At 36.8% G+C, this 18688-nt stretch overlaps 1 protein-coding gene across 8 annotated transcripts in view; it reads left to right on the forward strand.

Annotated features, from left to right (window-relative positions):
- SHANK2 (SH3 and multiple ankyrin repeat domains 2) overlaps nt 1-18688 on the forward strand; it is a 352030-nt gene that overhangs the window by 191938 nt on the left and 141404 nt on the right. For all 8 annotated transcript variants that reach the window (XM_083838465.1, XM_083838461.1, XM_083838466.1 and 5 more), the window contains one exon: nt 2499-2574. In XM_083838465.1, the coding sequence (XP_083694591.1) occupies nt 2499-2574 (76 nt within the window). The remainder of the gene's footprint in view (nt 1-2498; nt 2575-18688) is intronic.

The following is an 18688-nucleotide window of genomic DNA, read 5'->3' on the forward strand; positions in this document are numbered from 1 at the left end:
CCTTGGGTACCGTTGCTTCTCACTACACTTACAGCTCTTACTCTGTGAAAGGCAATGTGGTGTCCTCCAGCCCTGCAGCTACTGTGCTGCCTGGGTGAGCTTTGTTTGTACCTAGGTAGGTGCTAGGTTAGTCCTGCTGCAGGCTGTGCTCTTCTTGGCTTTTCCAGAAAGGCAGTGGGTCAGGGCAGTTGGACCTGGAGCCTGGGGAAAATGTTAGGTGTCTCTGGCAGAAAATACAGCTGGTAGGCGAATGACAAAGGGACAGAATAAATGTAAACAAAACTGTCTAGTAGGATTCATATTGTGTAAGGGATTTTCTCCTTCTTTAGTCATCCTGTAGGAAGGATGCTGGCTGGTCTTCCCAAAATCTGTATAAATGTATATATTTCTATTTTTTCTTAGTACTTCTTAGAGGCATCTCTTGTATCTTGTATCGTAGTACACCACTATGAAGTAACTTGCTTACTGTCAGCCAGCTGCAACCTGCATCTATATTTCCAGCCATAATTCCTCTGGATGTGTACTTGTATTTATGTCTCCAGCTTGGAACATGCTGAAGTCCCACAATCCAGTTTGAGTCAGCTGTAATGGTTAAAGCAACAAGAGATACTTTTGTCAACTCCTTTTTTCACAAAGTCTGCTTCCCAGTACTTACTTCTGCACTGCGCTTCTTGACTGTGTTTAAAGCCTGTCATCCTGCACTGATGCATTATTTTTTCACTCTGCAGACTAGCACTTGGTCATCTGACATTACATCTCAGAGTAGCAACGTTTAACATCTTAAAAGTTGTGACATAGAGATGGTATACCTTGAGGGCTTTGTCTAGCTTGGAGAACTAATAAAATCTGTTTCGATGGAGCAAGGATGGCCTTAAATGAAAAAATCCTGGGCCATGCAGATGAGAATTTCATGGGCACAAGCTAAATCAGAAACTTTTCAGTTTGCTCTTTGATGTCTGTTAGGCTAACAATTTGATGGCATTTGAGGTCCAACCTGTATTTAGACCAAACTTTTTCCTGCCTCAAAACCCACAGTTTCAGTATAACTATCTTCCCTTGAAAGACAAAGCCAGAGACAAAGCAATCATACTAAAGATACTCTTCTGAGGAAAATGAATACCCTAAAATATTATTGTGGTAAAGGTTGAGTAAGACTCAGAAAATTGATAATTTTTGAATAATAAGTTTTGTAATACATAAAGCTACTGAAAATAATGTTCCTTGCTCTCTTTTTTTTTTTTTTTTTGCGTAAGTTTTATTCTGTATGAATGCCTCTATTGGAAGTAAATTTTTATGTTTTCCTGTCGTCTGAAGAAGAACATGACAATGAATTACCTACCTCCTGTACAATATATTTGTCCTTCCCTAAAGGTGTAGTTTATATATGTACTTTGTGGTAGCCTTTCAGAGTAAGCCTTTAAGATTATGCTCTTTGCTGTGAAAACTGAAGCAAATGAATATTGGAGTAGTATCTGTATCTTTCCCATATGCTTGATGTATTGGTGCTCTTCTAGATACCCATTCAAATCAATAAGAGAGCATATTTCCAAGGAAGAGAGATGTTTAGCTCTGTTGTCTGTCATTCTGTAGATACTGTTCTAAACTGAACTGTTATACCCATATTAAACCAGTATTACTGTTGGTAAATCTGACTGTAGAAATACTTGTGAACATAAATTTCGTGGTCATAATAAATTGTTAGCCACAGGATGTGGGAGCTGCTTCAGTGGGATGATGTGGGATTTTTTTGGTGTTTTGATTTTTTCCCCTTAGTAAAAGGCATAAATATCAAATTCTAATATACTCAAGGTTTTAAATGCCTTTTTGGTGAATTTATTGTTGTGTCTTTTTCTTTTGATCATCTTGTTTCCCAAATAAAGAGATTCTTTTTTTTTTTTTTTGCTTCACCCCGTTCCACAGTTTGTTGGATTGTTTCCTTTTGCTACATAATTGTAGTACATGTTTTATAGCACTGTTTCCTGTGAGATTTGATTGATGGCAATGGTTGTGGGTGCCTAATTTTCCCCCTACCCCCTTCTCTATATGCCAAATAAAATGGCTGAAAAAGCTTTCGTTTTCTGTGTTGCATGTGTATATTTAAACAACAACAACAATACTGGTTTGGATTTTTTGGCTGTTTCCAACCTTTCCAAAACTTGTTGCTTATTTTTCTTGTTTCTTTCTTGTATTTTGCCTCTTAGTCCAAGGAAGTTGTTGCCTCTGAGAATGGGGTTGGAACGTTCAAACTTAGAAATGAAATGCTATATGATCTACAGGTTCTCCCTCCTTATTTGATGCATGTGATATGTTAAAAGAATACCTCAACTCCAAAGTAAAAAAAATTTCAAAACTCCTTGAGACCATGTCAATTCGCTATAAATACTATAAGTTTTCTTTATTGATGTATAGCAGAAAATCAGTCTTGAAATTGCAAATGAAAGCAGTGCTTGATTAAAAAGCACAGGAGTGTTGTTAAATGTTCCCTTTTCTTTGTGCAGAAACACGATCAGATAGAACAAAGAAGCTGTTTAGACACTACACAGTTGGATCCTATGACAGCTTTGATGCTTCAAGGTAAGATCTTTTTCTTTTTGGTTGCAATCTGTTTACAAAACCTTTCTGGATTTTATTTAATTGTTACTTTTGTTTTAGACTTTTGAGGGAAAGAGGGAAATGGATGACTAAACTGAGCTTCTAAGATATCGTTCTACATCTAATTTTTTTTTTTTTTATCACAGTTTACCCTTTCATATGGGATAGGTATACAAAGATAGGGAACAGCAAAGAAATAGTGAGTATCACTGTTATGTTTTCATGAGTAGTGAGAGAGATCAGCATTTCACAGAAGCTGTATGTTCCAGCTGCGTACACAGTCAAGGACCACTTAAGCTGGGTATTTCACAAGATCTGGCCTTCTGTATCTGTTTGCAGAATCATACTTGATGATAAGAAAAACAAAATAAAATTTTGCAATTTGTTGTTCTGAATGATATCTTAGATCCTGAGTATTCATGATTTTTAAGCAGGTTCTTCTCCCACTACACTGGATGTACAGCTAGCTTCTGATAGGAAGGATGATTTTTAACATGCAGAATCTCAGTTAATTGTTTGTGTCCTCTTGAGAAAACTGTGGTGGCATACTGGAATCTCTTACAAGAAAAACACCTTTTTTGTGGGTAAAGAGCTCTGAAATGTGTAAAGCAATGATGGCAGAATTTCCTGTGGTGCTATCTATTTCAAGGAAAAAACAAAAAAAGAATGTTGTAACAGTTGTTTTTATTATGTGATCTTAATCTTTGTTCTGAGAGTTATGCATAGTTTGTATGCAATTTGGGGCAGGAGGATGGAGTTCAAGTCAGCTGAAGTAGTTTGGATAGCCAAGACATCCTTTCCTGTTCCTGCTGGTTGGTGTGCAAAACTCTGAAAGGCAGAGTGCCTGCTGGTTGTCTGCTGCTTACTGCCTGTAAATATTTGAAAAATACATAAATCTGCAGTCCCACTGAATTGTAATTTGAAGGATTATTGCAATGTTGGATGCAGAGGGAAGCTTTGGTGACACAGTGGGAGGAGGCAGCAGATGGTGGGTTGGCTACAATCATCCCGTTTTGGAGGGTCTGATATTCCTGTTCAGTATACAGTGTGCTGTAGGCATCAGTTCTTGTTACTGTGACCTGGGAGAAGAGAAATCCCATTTCAACATTGTGGATACTGCCCTGCCATGGTCAGCCAAGTCACCAGAGCTTTGCACAGCTGGACAATGATATGATTGACTACCTAGTCTAATAATGATAAAGTTGCCAAAAGAAGCTCTTAGTCTCTACTATGAAATACATAACTGTTCTGCAAAGCAAGTTAACTGGTTACTAGTTACATTTCCAGGGAGTGGAGTTGACTTTTTGCAAGATTCTTTGATCGTTATTCTATAAGCGCTGTAGCCTTGTCTCTATATTTCAACGTTAATGGATAGAGTTGTTTCAGTAATGCTAGAAGCTATAGCCACATTATGTTACCTCAGAGATACCAAATAGTCCTGCTTTCTAACAAAAAGATGTTTTCATTTGAAAATGTCAGCTCCATTGAAACCATTTTTTTGTTTTTATTGTTGTGTTTTGTTTGTTTTTTTTTGTTTGCTTGTTTGTTTGATTATTTACCATTAAGGTATTGTGTTTGTGCAATGCAACAGCAAAGCTCTCAAAAATTTGCACTGCGTGATTCAGACTACAGTTGACCAGGAAAGTTTATCAAATAAAATGAAAGTTTTCATACTCCCTAATTATTGAGAAATTAGGTATGAAGTATATCTACAATTGTTCCTGATTCTGTCAACAGTATCTATTAATTGTCTGAGAAGTCTGTGGGAAAGCAACAGATTCCTCCTGTCAGCTTCTGAGTAAAGCAAGATTTTGGAGAAAACTAATTTCCACAGAGAACCTGAATCCCAGTGGACACATTTAGAGGGGTAATAATGACGGTCCAGCAGTACAAGTAGGAATTGAAAGGGAAGGGTAGGAGAGAAGGTAGAATTAATGGGAAATTCCAAGAAATACAGTTGAAAGGTAGACTCGCATTTTTCTCTACAAGACCTGTAAAAATAATACAAGCAAAACTAAAAAATATTTTTGGTGACTGAGTTTCCAAACCTAGTAATTTTCTGGAACAGAAATAAGTTTTCTCTGAGGTACTTACAAAAACTTGCTGTAATGACGTGTTTACAGAGAACATATACCATGATGAAAGGTAAACTTCCTTCTTCATCCCTTACAACACACCTTTTAGCAAAACACTGTTCTGATACTTTTTATTCTAAATAAAATAGAGTATGAGGACTTGCTTTCTTAAAACTGCAGTAGCATATGAAGTTGAGTTTCAGATACTTGACTGAGGCTGCAGATCAGCTTTTTGTACATCTAAATGGTAATTTTACTGGTGCTTACATATTGCTGGTAAAGAAAAAGAATTTGTATTTAAGTATGACAGGAGCTTAGTATGTCTTGTTAGTATGTAGAGTACATTTAATTTCTAGGATGGGCTTCTTCAGGGAAGGAAATTGTTAAAAAGAGGCAAACGTGATGTCAAACTAACAATACTCAATATTTCCAAATTTGTGTGTTGCTTTGATTACTTTTTCTGTTATGGTTTCCTATCAAAGTAAGGGAAGAATACAGTAAAAATGATATAACTGCTTGCAGCTAAGACTTAATAAACATTTGTTAGAAGGTGATTGTGCTTATGTACTAAGAGCTTTGAAACCAAAGTATTAACAAATCTGACTCAATTCCTTTCCAGAGATGATGTGGGGGAGTAAGGGGAAGTGTCTGCTCCCCTCACTTTCTCTTTCCTGCTCCAAGGAAGGCAAAAATTGCTGAGTAGAAATACTGTTCAGAAATCTATATTAATGGGCTTATTCACATGCAGGAAAATACATTGTACATGGCATTTTTCATCTTTAGGAAAATGTGCAGCTTGAGTAATGGAGGTTCATTAAATCCTATTTCAGCTTTGCATAAGAAATGAGTTATCCATACATTAATGCTTCAGGAAAATGGATAGTATGCTTACTAACATGTAGAAAGGCAGTGAGACTTCCTTGCCAGTACAAATAACCATTAAATATCATACAAATATAATATTTGAAACTATCAAGTCTAATGTATTAGCTGGTTTAAATGCTGATGGGATGCATTAATTCTGTTATGCAAAAGTGATGTTTCTTGCAGCTGTCATGCACTGCTTCTGCTACCATTTCTTTACAGGGATTTCTTTACTGTTTTATTAGAAACTTTCGAGAACTAATTCCTTGTAATCAGTTTCCTTTAATCTTATGCAGAGAGACAAACACTGAAGGGAAGTATAGGCTTTGTTGCAATTGCGGACATGGGAGAGCGTAAAGTCTTATGTTAGCAGGAGTTCTTATTGGACAAATCAGGGTAAATACTTATTTCTGGACGTTCATCTCATGTTGCAGCTCTGGAGGCTGAGCTGAAAAATTGGATAGCCAAAGCTGCCTTCTGCCTTGCCAGATGGAGCTTGCAGGCAGCCCCATGCCTGCAGTGGCTGGAGCACGGTGTCAGACCCCAGGAAATACTGTGGCCCAAGGCTCTACTTTGTGACATGCCTTATGGCCCCAGACGGGAGCAGAAAGCTTGCACAGGCAAAGAGCAGGTACACCAACACAGGTGCAGGGAGATAAAATAAGACAAGACAACACTGCTCTGACACGTCTCTGGAGTTTTGTGTCTTCCCTGTGTCTGTGGTCAGCAGCAGTCCTGACAACTGTGGGACATTGCTTTTGAGAGCTGAGGGTAAGAGGGAACCTACTGAGTCCTGTTTGGAAAACTGGTTGTTTCAGTCTGTCTTTTGTAGGCTGGGTGGGCAATATTGTGCACTAGCAAAGGGGAAGCTTCCGAAGTTTTGTAAGTATTCATCAGAGGTCTAGTTAAAATTCAGAACTACCTTTAATGCAAATAAAATTATTTGTAGGCCTCAAATCAATTCTTTCATGAAGTCTTGTTTCATCACAGTTGAATTTGTTTAATAAGAGAAATTAATACTAAGGCATAGAATAAACATTGAATTTAAATAAATAAATAAAATCGATACAGACCTTTACAAATCATAATTTTTATCTGCTATTTAACCTGCAGTGAGGGAATTAATTCTGTCAGGATAGAATAGGGAGTTTTTCAGTCAGGAAAATCAGAGCGAAGACAAATCTAAGTTATCAAATTAAAACGTGTAAGATTAATTAATTATTCAATTTCAAATGTAAAATATTGGCACCTTTTTAAAGGACGTGACTGGTGATAAAGTAACTGTTAGTTTTAATACTCTACAGACATAAATAGTATGAGCAATTTCAGTAGCATGTAAAGATTGTAAACTTAATTTGGTGGAAAACGTAATCTGGTTGCCTTTGTGGATTTGGAAAATTTAGAACACAGATGTGGAAACTTTACTACTGCATTAATTGCATCATCTGCCTGCCACCCTCAGCAGAATAGTGAAACAGCAGATCAGTAGGAATGACTTTTGAATTGCCAGCTTCAATACAGTTATGAAGTATATGGTATAAATGTAAGGTTCCCTGCCTTTCTGTGCTTTCTCTTTCTTCACAGTCTAATTGACATTCACATCTTTTTTTTTAACTAACCACTTTAACTGGTACTAGTCACCGCATGGGAGAAGTTTCCTTGGTGCCTTTTCATGACCTCCTTTGGCTACAGCACTTCAGGAAGCACATGTGAGAGGATGTAATAATAAATAACCTTTTCAAAGGTTGGTTGCCACAAAGTTAATGAGGGGACTGAATTGATTTGCTTTCTGTTTTTTTTTTCTATTTTTCTGGATGAAGAAAAAAAGGAAAATTTGATTGTGTAGTCTGGGAGGTATGTGTAAGCAAGTTTAATTAAAAGTTTAATTCATTACCCTAATGTCCCTACTTGGAGTCCAGTGGCAGCATGCATGTCTCATGAGCATTAGAAACTGATGGAAGCAACTCCTTAAAAGCCAATTGATTCATAAACACACAAGAAAAAAGAGATACTCTTCTCAGTTGTGCATCCCACAGTTTCTCTGTTGATGTTGTCATCTGCAGTGTCAGGTAGAGCTTCGCAAGCTTTAATCACAGACAGCTCTGAGAGCCTCCTTGGCGCATCTGAAGCTGGCTGCCCAGGAACTCTGCATGCTGTGTAGTGCTTCTTATATTTTTCTTTTTCAACCTGGAGAATCTACCTGTTGAATATCTCAGTCCTCATCCCAAAGTTGTGATGTAATTGCAGCTGTATTAATACTTTAAACATCAGGCGTGACACAATAATTACACTGTGGGGTTTTTTAGAGGAAGCTCTCAATTTGATGCTGAAATCCTTTGATCTGGTTTGATATTTGGCATCATGTGGAAATTTTAGATATACATATTGCCTTACTCGTGGAAAAAATGCAATTATTGATGACTTTATAGATAAATATACATTTAAAATGAATGGAAACCTTTTGAAGACCTCTGGTCCTTGCAAGTCACGAGGTCTTTGGCACCAGAGAGGAAGTGAAGGGACCTTTTCCTGCTTGTGGCTCAGCAGTGGTACCGTTCCCATGGGGCAGGGAATCGAGCAGATGTACTTGCTGAGGGCTGCTTGCTTGTGTGCAGCTTTCAGCAGCAATCCGTTAAATACTGGCAAATGGGTCTTTACCAAAATTGAAGGAACGTTTAAGAGCTTTGTTATTTTTTTGTATTCTGCTGGCCACATTTTCACGTTGGTTCTCCCTATGCCTGAAGAGTCTGAGGGAGACTCTGATAGCAATGTCGTTACCCAGAAAAAGGGATTCTGTATTGACATAACTGGCTTTTTCTGTTTTTCTGTTGGATGGTACCAGTTCTGCTGTACTAATGTTTTCTGTGAAGTGTGTACTCTTCAGTTCATCTCTTTGATAATAACTTGAAAGGAATCTTACAGTGTGCTGGCATAGGTTTTAAACATTATCCTTGGTTTCCTTTTCTTTGATGGAAAGAAGTAAACAATAATTGTGGGGGGTTTTGTTTGCTTGTTTTTTAATATGAGGCTCGAACTTTGTCAAGGAGATGCTGGTAAAAATATCTGAAAATGCTCATAGTTATAATGTGTGTTCACCTGATGTAGTGATGTGTTTACATCTGAATGCTTGCTGAGATTTTAAGGGCATAAAATCTCTGCACATGGGTTGCTCTTGAGTTTTTCAGGCATAGGGAACAAGTAGCACTAACCAAATTGTGAAATGCAAAAAGTGTAAAACGTTTTTTTCTGGTGTTAACTGTTCTTTTATATCTAAAGATATTTGAGGGGCTTGCCTGATGCCTGTACTGAATTAGTTTCCTTACTTTGAGTATAATAGTCTGGTTGTGCTGAACTTCTTTATTAATGTGTGGTAGAAAGACAAGGGCAGCTCATTTTTAATACTTTGTGCCTCATCAACTTGAAGAATGTAATTTAATTCAATTTTGGAATTTAAATATATGTTTAAGCAATAATTAAGTCATTGTAGCATTTTGTGAAACAGGCGGAGATATAAAATGTGAAGTCTTTCATTTACTATTACTTAATTTCTAATGCAAATTATCTGACTTGCTAATAAACAACTTTGCACTTTGGCTCCCCTGCTGTTTTATGCTGCCACGACTGAGCTTTTTATGTTGGTGACTACAGATAATATTTAAAGTAGTTGCTAAAATAGTAGGTAAAGAGGGCATGTATGTATGTATCTGAACTGCAGTATCTCTTTGTTCAAATCTGCACTATAATTGCATGAAGATGCATATTAAAGTCTAATGCAATTACAGTAAGATACAATACTCCATGGTGAGTGGTGGGAGTTTCCGTGAACTGGTAAGTGCATTTTTAAGTTGTTTACTATCTTAATAGTAAAGTTTTTAAAAGCACTTCAGGAAGATCCTGCTTTTAGCAACTAATAATTTTGCAACTAGTAATTAAAATTTTTGAGACATTTTCTGGGCTGGAAGGGGTAATTTTTTAGAGGTAAAGTGTTTTAAAGGAAAGAGTTTTAAAGGAAAACAGTTTCCAAGAGCAACATTGAAGAAAAGTGTATAATTCTTCACAATTTTAAAATCTAAACAGTGTTAAGTATAGGTACAGAAGATCCAGTTTGTCAAGGCCTTGATTGGGTACATGGGCCATTTCCTGCAGAGCCATTGATGCACTCAAGTTCAGCAATATTTTCTCTGTCACTTCTCCTGCAGGCTGCTGGAGGACAGGACAGATTTAGGTGATGGAACTGAAAGCAGCCTATAGCAGCCTATAGCCTATGTCCTCTGCATGGGGAGGAATAAAGTTTTCTGAATTAAAGTAAGAGAGAAGTAAAAATACATAAAAAAAATAAATAGGGAAAAGGAGTGGAAATTCCAGAAGGTGAGGACGCAAGAAAAGATTGTGAGGGTGTGATACCAGGTTAGTTAGACGCAGGAGCCACATAATTAAATGCAAGGGTAGAGTAGAAGAAAACAGGAGATAAAATGTTTGGTTTTCTGAGAAAATTAGAATGAATAAGTTTCTAACAATTACTGTTTTACATTTGTGTGTCCCAGCCTCCACTGTGATGACTTAGCTTCCTCTGTGTGACCTTTAGTTCCCTGCCCTGTTACACCTCTGGCTGCCTTCCTCTCACCTAGTCACTAGATGAGCAAAAGCTGACATATGGTGCCTCTGATTGTAAGTGATGCATTTTTAAGATTTGGCAGGCCAAGAGGAACAAATAGCAGTTGAGCTTGTACTCTGGGCTTTCCTCCAGAGGGAGCAAAAATTTAAATCACTTTTCTTCCTCCCTCTAGCCAGAGTTCGCAAATATTTGTTGTCTTTGGTAAATTTGTTCTACATGGCAAATTCTAAGGGTGACTGGCAGGCAACACGTCATTTTTTCCTGTTGAAAAAAAAAAAAAGAAAGAAAAGAAGCTATCAGGAAGTCAGAACGGGGTCACTGTAAACTTCTTCCATTGTGAAAAACATTAAGACTGATGGAAGGAGGATGTCTTGCTTTGTCTTAGGACAAAATTGATGTTCTGGAGTTGTATTTCTTTGTGGGCTCTGCTTCCACCCAATTTAGAATGAGGGACCTGCTAAAGAGCAAGCAAGCTGGTGTCGGTGTTCATCTGTGCTTCAGTCTCTGATAGACTGCTTTGACTTAAACCTGTACCTTATACCATTGATGAATGCCAAGAACCTGACAAATAGAGCAGTTCCTTACCAAGCCTTTTGGACGCTAGGTCTGTCCTCAGAGGCTGTGGCATATGGGTGGGGATGTTAGATGTGAACGATGGGCAGATGTACTGGTAGAAGAGCTGGTGATATTGCAGGGTGCCTACACACTCTGACACAGCATTGCACCCTGCATTCTGGAGAAATAATCTTTAGTCTAAGTTAAGCCTTTGTTAAAATATGGACAAAAGATTTGTTTTAAGAGGTAAACATTTCACTAAAACTGATTTCATGGAAAATTTCCCAACAGAAGAATAATGAAGCTTAAGTTAAGTACATGCACTGGCAAATAGTGGTATCTGCATATTCAGGGGAAAAAAAAATAATAATAAAAATAAAAGACTCTTACCTGTGTATCTTCTAATTTATTTGAGAAATAAAAAAGCATGTTGTGTGCAGATAACAGGCCTCAGAATAAAGAGTTTTATGCTACCATTGAAAACTAGGGCTGATACTGAGCAGCTTGTGTGATCCTTTAAACTAGCAGTTCCAATGACTGATAGAGTAGCACTGTCAGATTTGTAGACAAGTTGTAAGGGTGCAAGTAGTAGCAGAGGTGGTTTATATCTCTACTGTGAACAACTCAAATAACATGAATTTTAAAATACACTTAAAATTAAACTCTATGCATCTTAAGTTAGGCACCCAAGTTACTTGAAATGCTAAACCAAAATTTTTACCGTCTCCAATACTTACAATATAAATGCTGTGTATTTCCAGAAATTAAGCTGCAATTCAACCAGCAAGCAAGGAAAGGGGGCAATATGGAGAGATTCGAGTTGAACATTATCTTAATTAAGAAAAGTAACTGCCATTTTAAATAACACAGAACTCTTTCTCTTCATCAGCTGGTATCTGTAAAGTCAGTGATTGTTTGCTATTGCTACCAAAGTTGTGGCCTAAACTGGCCATGCTTTGACAGAATTACTGAAAACTATGATGCTGTTAGACAGAAAAACTGTTAGGATGGACATTTCTCAAGCTGGTTTGCAGATAAGCAAACACAATTTGGAGTAGGCTTAAAATAACTGAAGGGTTTAGTGTAATTAGAGAAATAGTTCGAGGTGGGAATATATTTCAGATTAAAGGTAGAAATGCTGCCTCCTTTTCAACGTTAATGAGGTTGTAAAATAATATGGTAATTAGCCAGGATTTTTTAAAGGTATGTATGCAGATTAAGCTCTAATTGAAACCCCCTCTTCACTTTACAGTAAAAGCCTAAAAAATATAACTTCAACACTCTGTACTGTCTTCTAAAGCTCTCAGAGAAGAAAAAAGTGAGGAAATACTTTTGGAAAAAAACTTAACTCTATGCATTTGATAATACCTTGCTTGTTTTGAGCCAGAATTTGAAAGTTATTTGTAACATATGCCTTATATGCAAGTATCATAATATCTTACAGGAATTTTAACACTGATGAATAAAGCTCTATGCACTTCTGTACAATGTAGAACTTTAAGTGACATACTCATGTCTGTAAAGCTGAAATGAACAGTCGGGCCTGCTCGGATTTCTTGTGGCTAGTGCTGCAGTTAGATTCCAGGAAATGCAGGATAGGAGGAAGATAATTCCTAGAGAACAGGGCTTGATGGAAACCCTGAGGGATCCCTTAAATTTAGTTTGAAGTTTAAAGCTGAAGTCAGGAACGTTAACTAAATTGTACTATAGAAACACCAGTCAAGAGATTCTGAAGAAGGCTGGTACAATCCCCTGCATTACCATGAAATGTGCCAAAATATGATGACAATACTGCACAAGAAGAAGGGAAAAGGTGGGCCTTGCTTTTCAGTAAGACAAGGAGTAAGTAGTCCAGCTTAGTTGGAGGCTGGTGGAATGCTCTAGTAAAGCACCAAACATGCTTGACCTTCTCTTGCACCCTTCTGTGTTGTTGGCCTTTGGCAGAGACAGGACGTTGGGTCTGACCCAGCATGGCTGTACTTGTATTACATTGGCTTTTGCTAAAAAGGGAAGAAAAAAATTCCAAGTCCTGTCTGATGTGTGCCAACTCTGAGATAAGAATAGAGATTATCAGGCTTCATGAACTAGTTAAGATGCTGCGTCAGCTAGAGAAGATCTTTATTGATGTAGATAGTTATGTTTCTGTATGTTCATACCATTATTTAAATCTGAATAAATCTAGATTTACATCACTGGTTCTACCTTTTTTAATTGTCCTATTTGCTAACCTTGAACAAGTTATTTTCCTTGTTACTGTGGTTGCTGTGAGAATATGGACTACCTTTAGCAAAAACATTTGGAAAATTATTGAATAAAAAATCTATATAGAGAGTCAGTGTTGTTATTAATAGCTGAATTTATTCCTTTTGTGTAAATACTTTATTAAGATGCTTAGAGATAAAATTCTTCTTTCTGTGTGCTTTCGTGGTAATAATAGCAGGGGCTAGAACTGCAACTGATTTGTGTAGACAAATGCAATAAGGAAAGAGAAATATTCTGGTTACTTAAACATATGTATGTATTTGTACAGTCTGTTTATTTGTTCAAGGCTCATAGTATGAGCAATGAATATTAATATTTTCATAGTGCAGGCTTAGGTTGCTCAAATGCTTGATAATTACAACTGAAAATTGCCACTGAGTATCAGGTATAAGTGGTGTGTGCTGTAGCCCAAAATACTAATGTGACTGATAGAACAGCTGTATGAAATGGTTGGAAAGACTCTGTGTTATAAAACCCTCATGTTGTGTACTAGAATGACACCTACCCAAACGTTTAGTGTTTAGTTTTTACCTTGTCTTGTGAGGTACTTGAATTGACTATTCATTTTTTAAATGCAAATGAAATTAATTAATTAAGGGAATGAAGCTTTTCATTTTTTAATCTCACTTTGCCACCACCCTCCCCTCACCATGCTTTTTTTTCTCCCTACCAGTATAAATGCAAGAGAATAATATTTCTCTTTTTGGAAAAAAAAAAAAAAAAGATGATGACTATATACACTCATTGTGTTATATTTATATATAGGATTGTGACCTCATCATTTACTTCATACCCTATCCCGAGATTTCCCCATATCAGATTTTTCTGGATGATTTTTATTTCCAAGAATTTGTTTGACTTCCCATTTTGCCATACCACTATGTTACTTTACTGATCAGAGTTTCAGGAACTTAAGATAAAAAAAAAGAGGGAAAAAAATAGCCAAATAACTGACTTGGGTATTATTTCAGATTACCTAATACCTTCTCATTACACACCAAAGAATATGTGCAATTGAAGGCTGGCTAAAAGAATGTGGACTGACACACACATATATACAGGGAGAAAGTTTATTCTTGCTTCTACATAAAGAAAAATTGCGTAACTTCTGTCTGTGTCTTAAAATTTAATATTTCTCTTTTAAAAGCTGCATTTCTTTGAAATGTCTTATAGCACAAATTCATGGTGGTATATAGCACTGTTACTCTCTTTAGAATAGGTTGCCTCTTCTATAGCTGGTTAATCTTCTGGGCAACTCTGTCAATCATAGGGCTGGAAAAAAAACAGCATAATCTTTCCGACTTTCTAATGCTTAAAAAATCACTTTGTAGCTGATATTTTTTCTTTTTGGTAACTTAGGGAAGAGCTGTTCAGGTTATCAAGTATTCAAAATCCCATAAAGACAACTTCACTACTTGTTGAAAAATGTGAAACATCTTTTTAAGTGGAAAAAATTATTTATGCTGTCAGGCTTTACTATAGTCTGTAATGTCCTCACAGTGGAAAGGAGACCTGTGAAATATAGAAATTAGGGAACGCCTATGTGTTTCTCCTTTGTGTTACACTTTGGCATATACCTCTTTATTCAACAAATTAATTTAAATGGAAAATACACAGCCTTGCACTTCTCATGACCGAAGTGATGCTTACTGAACTCTGTAGAAACAGCACTGATACAAGAGATATGAAAGATGAATATATAGATAACGGAAGTATATAGAGTATTGCCAAAGCATCCTCATTTCCTTTCCCATTCCTTTATGGGGCCTGAACACAGCCAGCTGGAGAAGATATGCTGATTTAGCCTTTCAGCCATGGAGGAAATGTTATGTTGGCTGAGGAAGAATTATATTACATCTTTTCTATTGCGATTTGAATTTATATGCCAGATAATAAAGTGAGAGAGAACAGCAGTGGAAAGGCAGGGGCGTTGGCCCTTTTTTTCCTTCTCTGTTTTGTTTGTTTGAGTGCCAGCTGTGCCAGTAAGGCTGTGAAACATTCAACTGCTGAACATGCTAGTAAAGATACTGTCACTGGATGCTGCAGTTTAAGAGCACCTCTCAAGCTGGAATGCAAGAGTAGTAGTAAGCATCAGAACAGGAGCAGTGTTTTTCCTGAAATATCCTATTGTGATAATCTCATGACCTCAGATATTGAAGAGCAGAAAAGATGAGCCAGTGTTTTCAGTTCTTCTGTGTGATTCTATTCATTTCTTCTTTACATTTTAATTATTGTTCCATCATCAATATTCCTTGCACTGCTATCTTCCACTTCCTAATAAGGAGTTTATCAATTTAAAATTTAGTATGTCCCCCATATTTCTGTTCTAATGAGAAGTTGAGTCTACCTTGAGTATAAGATGGAGGTAGTTATCAAGTATGTATTTGAAAATATTTTCATGCAGCCCTTCTCCCAATTACATTTTGCTATAAACTTCCAGATAAGCATATGTTCTTCTGCAGAATAAGGAAAATCATTTAGACTTGTCTTCTATGACTGAAAAGATATTGGCAGGATTGATCAGTTGTACAGCATAAATATTACGCATGTGTTTTTGGTGTATGCTGCTTACAAAAACCAGTATTGTTGGAAGATGGGAATAAATAGTTGAGAAAAGCAAAATAGAGTAAGTAAACACCTTCTGAAAAATGATAAAATGTTTCCCCAAAATAGACAGAAATGATTACTAGTTATTTAAGACGTTATCGTGAGAACCTATGAAAAGATTCTATTGAAGACAGTAGCACTGAGTTGTGAATTATTCTTTAGCATAGTATCCTGTTATTGTTCAAGGCTATTCCTTACCAAACAAGAAAATTTTGGATACAAATTGCATTACAATGCAGTAAAAGATATCATCACATAAGGGAATCTCTGCATGGGACAGCCGCATATTACAGAGAGATTACTGTGAGTTTGGATATATGTTTGACTACCTCTTGCTGTTCCTGTTTGGTTTGTAAGTGGGTTAGGTGGGGACCATCTGTGTATTTTTCCATTTGCTGTGCAAAAAAGCGTGCTTATTGTTGTAGCTAATACCTCTTGAACAAGTAATTCCTGTTCTGAGTGCTACATGAGCTGTGAAAGTTCTGTAAGGCCCTCAGCTGGATGATCAACGTCCAAGAATCATGAGCAATCAAATACAGAGTCTTCATTAATCTTGAAGGCCTTAATTACTAGAATTAGCCAATTTTCCCGAAGTCATTACAGTAGATGACTATTAATGGAAAAGCTGACCCCTTCCAGCAATGACAGGAAAAGTTTTTTTCCACTGGAATTCTCCTATATGTTACAATAAGATTTGTTGTACACATCATTTCAATTTTACATGGTATCAAGACAGGTAACTTCCCCCAACAGTAAGTATTCAGAGAAAACATTCTTCGTGTGCTTTTAACTGGGATTGACTGGCAGAAAATGCAATAAAGACTTCCTCTTGAATAGATTTCCAACATATCCTTCTATGGGCTTGAACCTAGCCTCCGTAAATTGACTGTCTAATCCTGGAAGGAATTGGTGCAATTGCTTTTCAGATATTGTGTATCAATTCATGAAAAGGTTTAGGTATTGTTTATTGTATCTAGCGAAGATTAAAAGAGGCTTTTCCTTTTCTGGGTGAGGGTGGGCTGTAGTTTGATTCTTCTAATATGTAGTTGGCTGTGTATTGAGTAGATCTTTCCCAGAAAAATGAAATTGCAGGAGTGCTGCAGAGAGGACATAAAAAAAGGTTTGAAAAAATTATTTTGATTTGCATCACCTACTGAAAGAAATGAACTTGATGAGGATAACTTCTCACTCATGGGTAGAGCAAGCCATCTGACTGAAGGGTTTGTGGGCTGAGAAGGCTACTCCATTGTTCACAGCTGTGCTTGTCTGAATCTCACGTGTGAGCCATTGGATAACTTTTCTGCCTTAGAAAATGGTAGTCCAGTTTGTTAATGCTGGAAAATTTAGACCTAGGTGATATTTCTAAGGGCTGCACAATTGGAGAGAATAAACAAAATAATTCCCGTTTAAATTCATTTTTTTTCTCTACCTTAAGGAGAGATTGACAATAGACCAAGTAACTATTTTTGTTTCCAGGTAATGATGATTATCTCCACTGGAGTGTACTCTATGTGCTGTTTTTCAGATTGAAATCGGCAATGATACACACAATACAAACTTGCCTAAACATATTCTACAGTTGTGATGGTTTCCATCTCTGTATTTTAGTGTTTTGACTTTTGTTTTGGAGTAATTCATGCTTTAAGATGGGGTGTAGTTGTTCCAGTTGTGAAATGGAAGCTAAGTTTCATGGTTCTGCCTCCATCAAGTGCTTCAACCTTTATTTTCTTCATAAAGGTCTTTATGAAGGATTTAACACTTCTACCTCCTACCTCAGGTATTATTTGAATGGGCTGTTAGTGAAGCAGAACTTCTTGCTGTCTTGAAAAGTCTACACAAATGATGGCTTTTATGTTGAATGAGTTCTGAGTTCAAATCACAGCTGTCTGTCTGACCAGTCTTTTTATTTCCCTTTCTCAATTGGTAAGGCTATAAAATTATGGAAAGTCTAACAGCTGTGCACAGTTCTTGAGCCTTGAAGTGTTAGAGAAGCTACATGAACAAGTATATCTTCTAATATTTAGTGTTTTATAGAGCAAAAGTGGTTTTAGATTGACTTTTTTTGGGGAAGGCTTAAAGTTTTTATGTTTAAGATTTGTCACAGTACCACATGCAGAAATATTCTGCATTTTATAGATGTATTTTGCATTTAACTTTGTATGTAATGATTCTTGTATTTATACAGCCCAAAGTTAAAGTAATGTGTCGCCTATGTAAATAATGAGCTATTGATTTTAAAATCACTAATTTTATTATCATAGTATAGAACTAGTATTATTCTGAAAACTTTACTGTGAAATGGACGCTGTTTAATTTCAGTTTGAGATAGAATAGAAATTGACTTTAAAGATTTTTACATATTGAAATTTGACATATATCACAGATAGCAGGGACCATTCAGCCTCATGTAGAGCCACACATTATACACAAAGCATCTGCTTAGAAACGCTTCTTCTTCCTGTTTGAGATCAGACCTCTGAACAGGCTTGTAACAGGATGTCTCCTTTGTTTGTCACTGATAGCTGAAACCTATATGCATTCTGTTGCTGAGTACTTACACCTTCAGGATCAGAAAAACTGCTGCCAACAAGGCTGGTTGTGAGAAAATTTGACCTACTTTTACATTTGGCACCACTTTGCCTGCCAGGACCAAGTAGACTGTGAACAGACCTTCCACTTGTCTTCAGCGTATATGTCCAGTCTGGAACTAAGAAAAGGGAATGCAAGCAAAAAGCAATATTGCAAAAACTTCCTCCTGCCCTGGGGTGTGAGGGAGCTTGGTGGGAGAAGGGGTGTACAGGTTGCAAATTCAGTTCATTTGTGTGTGCACAATGGTTTTCCATTCTTCTTCTGCCTCTAGTTCTTGGCTGTGCAACACTGGAGTAGGGAATCAATTTGCTTGCTGTGACTCCTTTAAACAACTTTAAACTGTACCATAAGATTATTGCATGTTCCCTTCTTCTACCACATAAATGAAAAGAAATGGCTACACATCTTTTTTTTTTTTTAAACCTACATTTTTGCTTTAAAGGCTGTGATGAAGTTTTCCCTAAGTAGTACATCACTGGAACAGTGTATTATAAGCCTGTATTTGTCAAGTAGTAGAGATCAATTTGTA

Source organism: Anser anser (genome assembly GCF_964211835.1).
Source record: "Anser anser genome assembly, chromosome: 5".
Classification (NCBI taxonomy): domain Eukaryota; kingdom Metazoa; phylum Chordata; class Aves; order Anseriformes; family Anatidae; genus Anser; species Anser anser.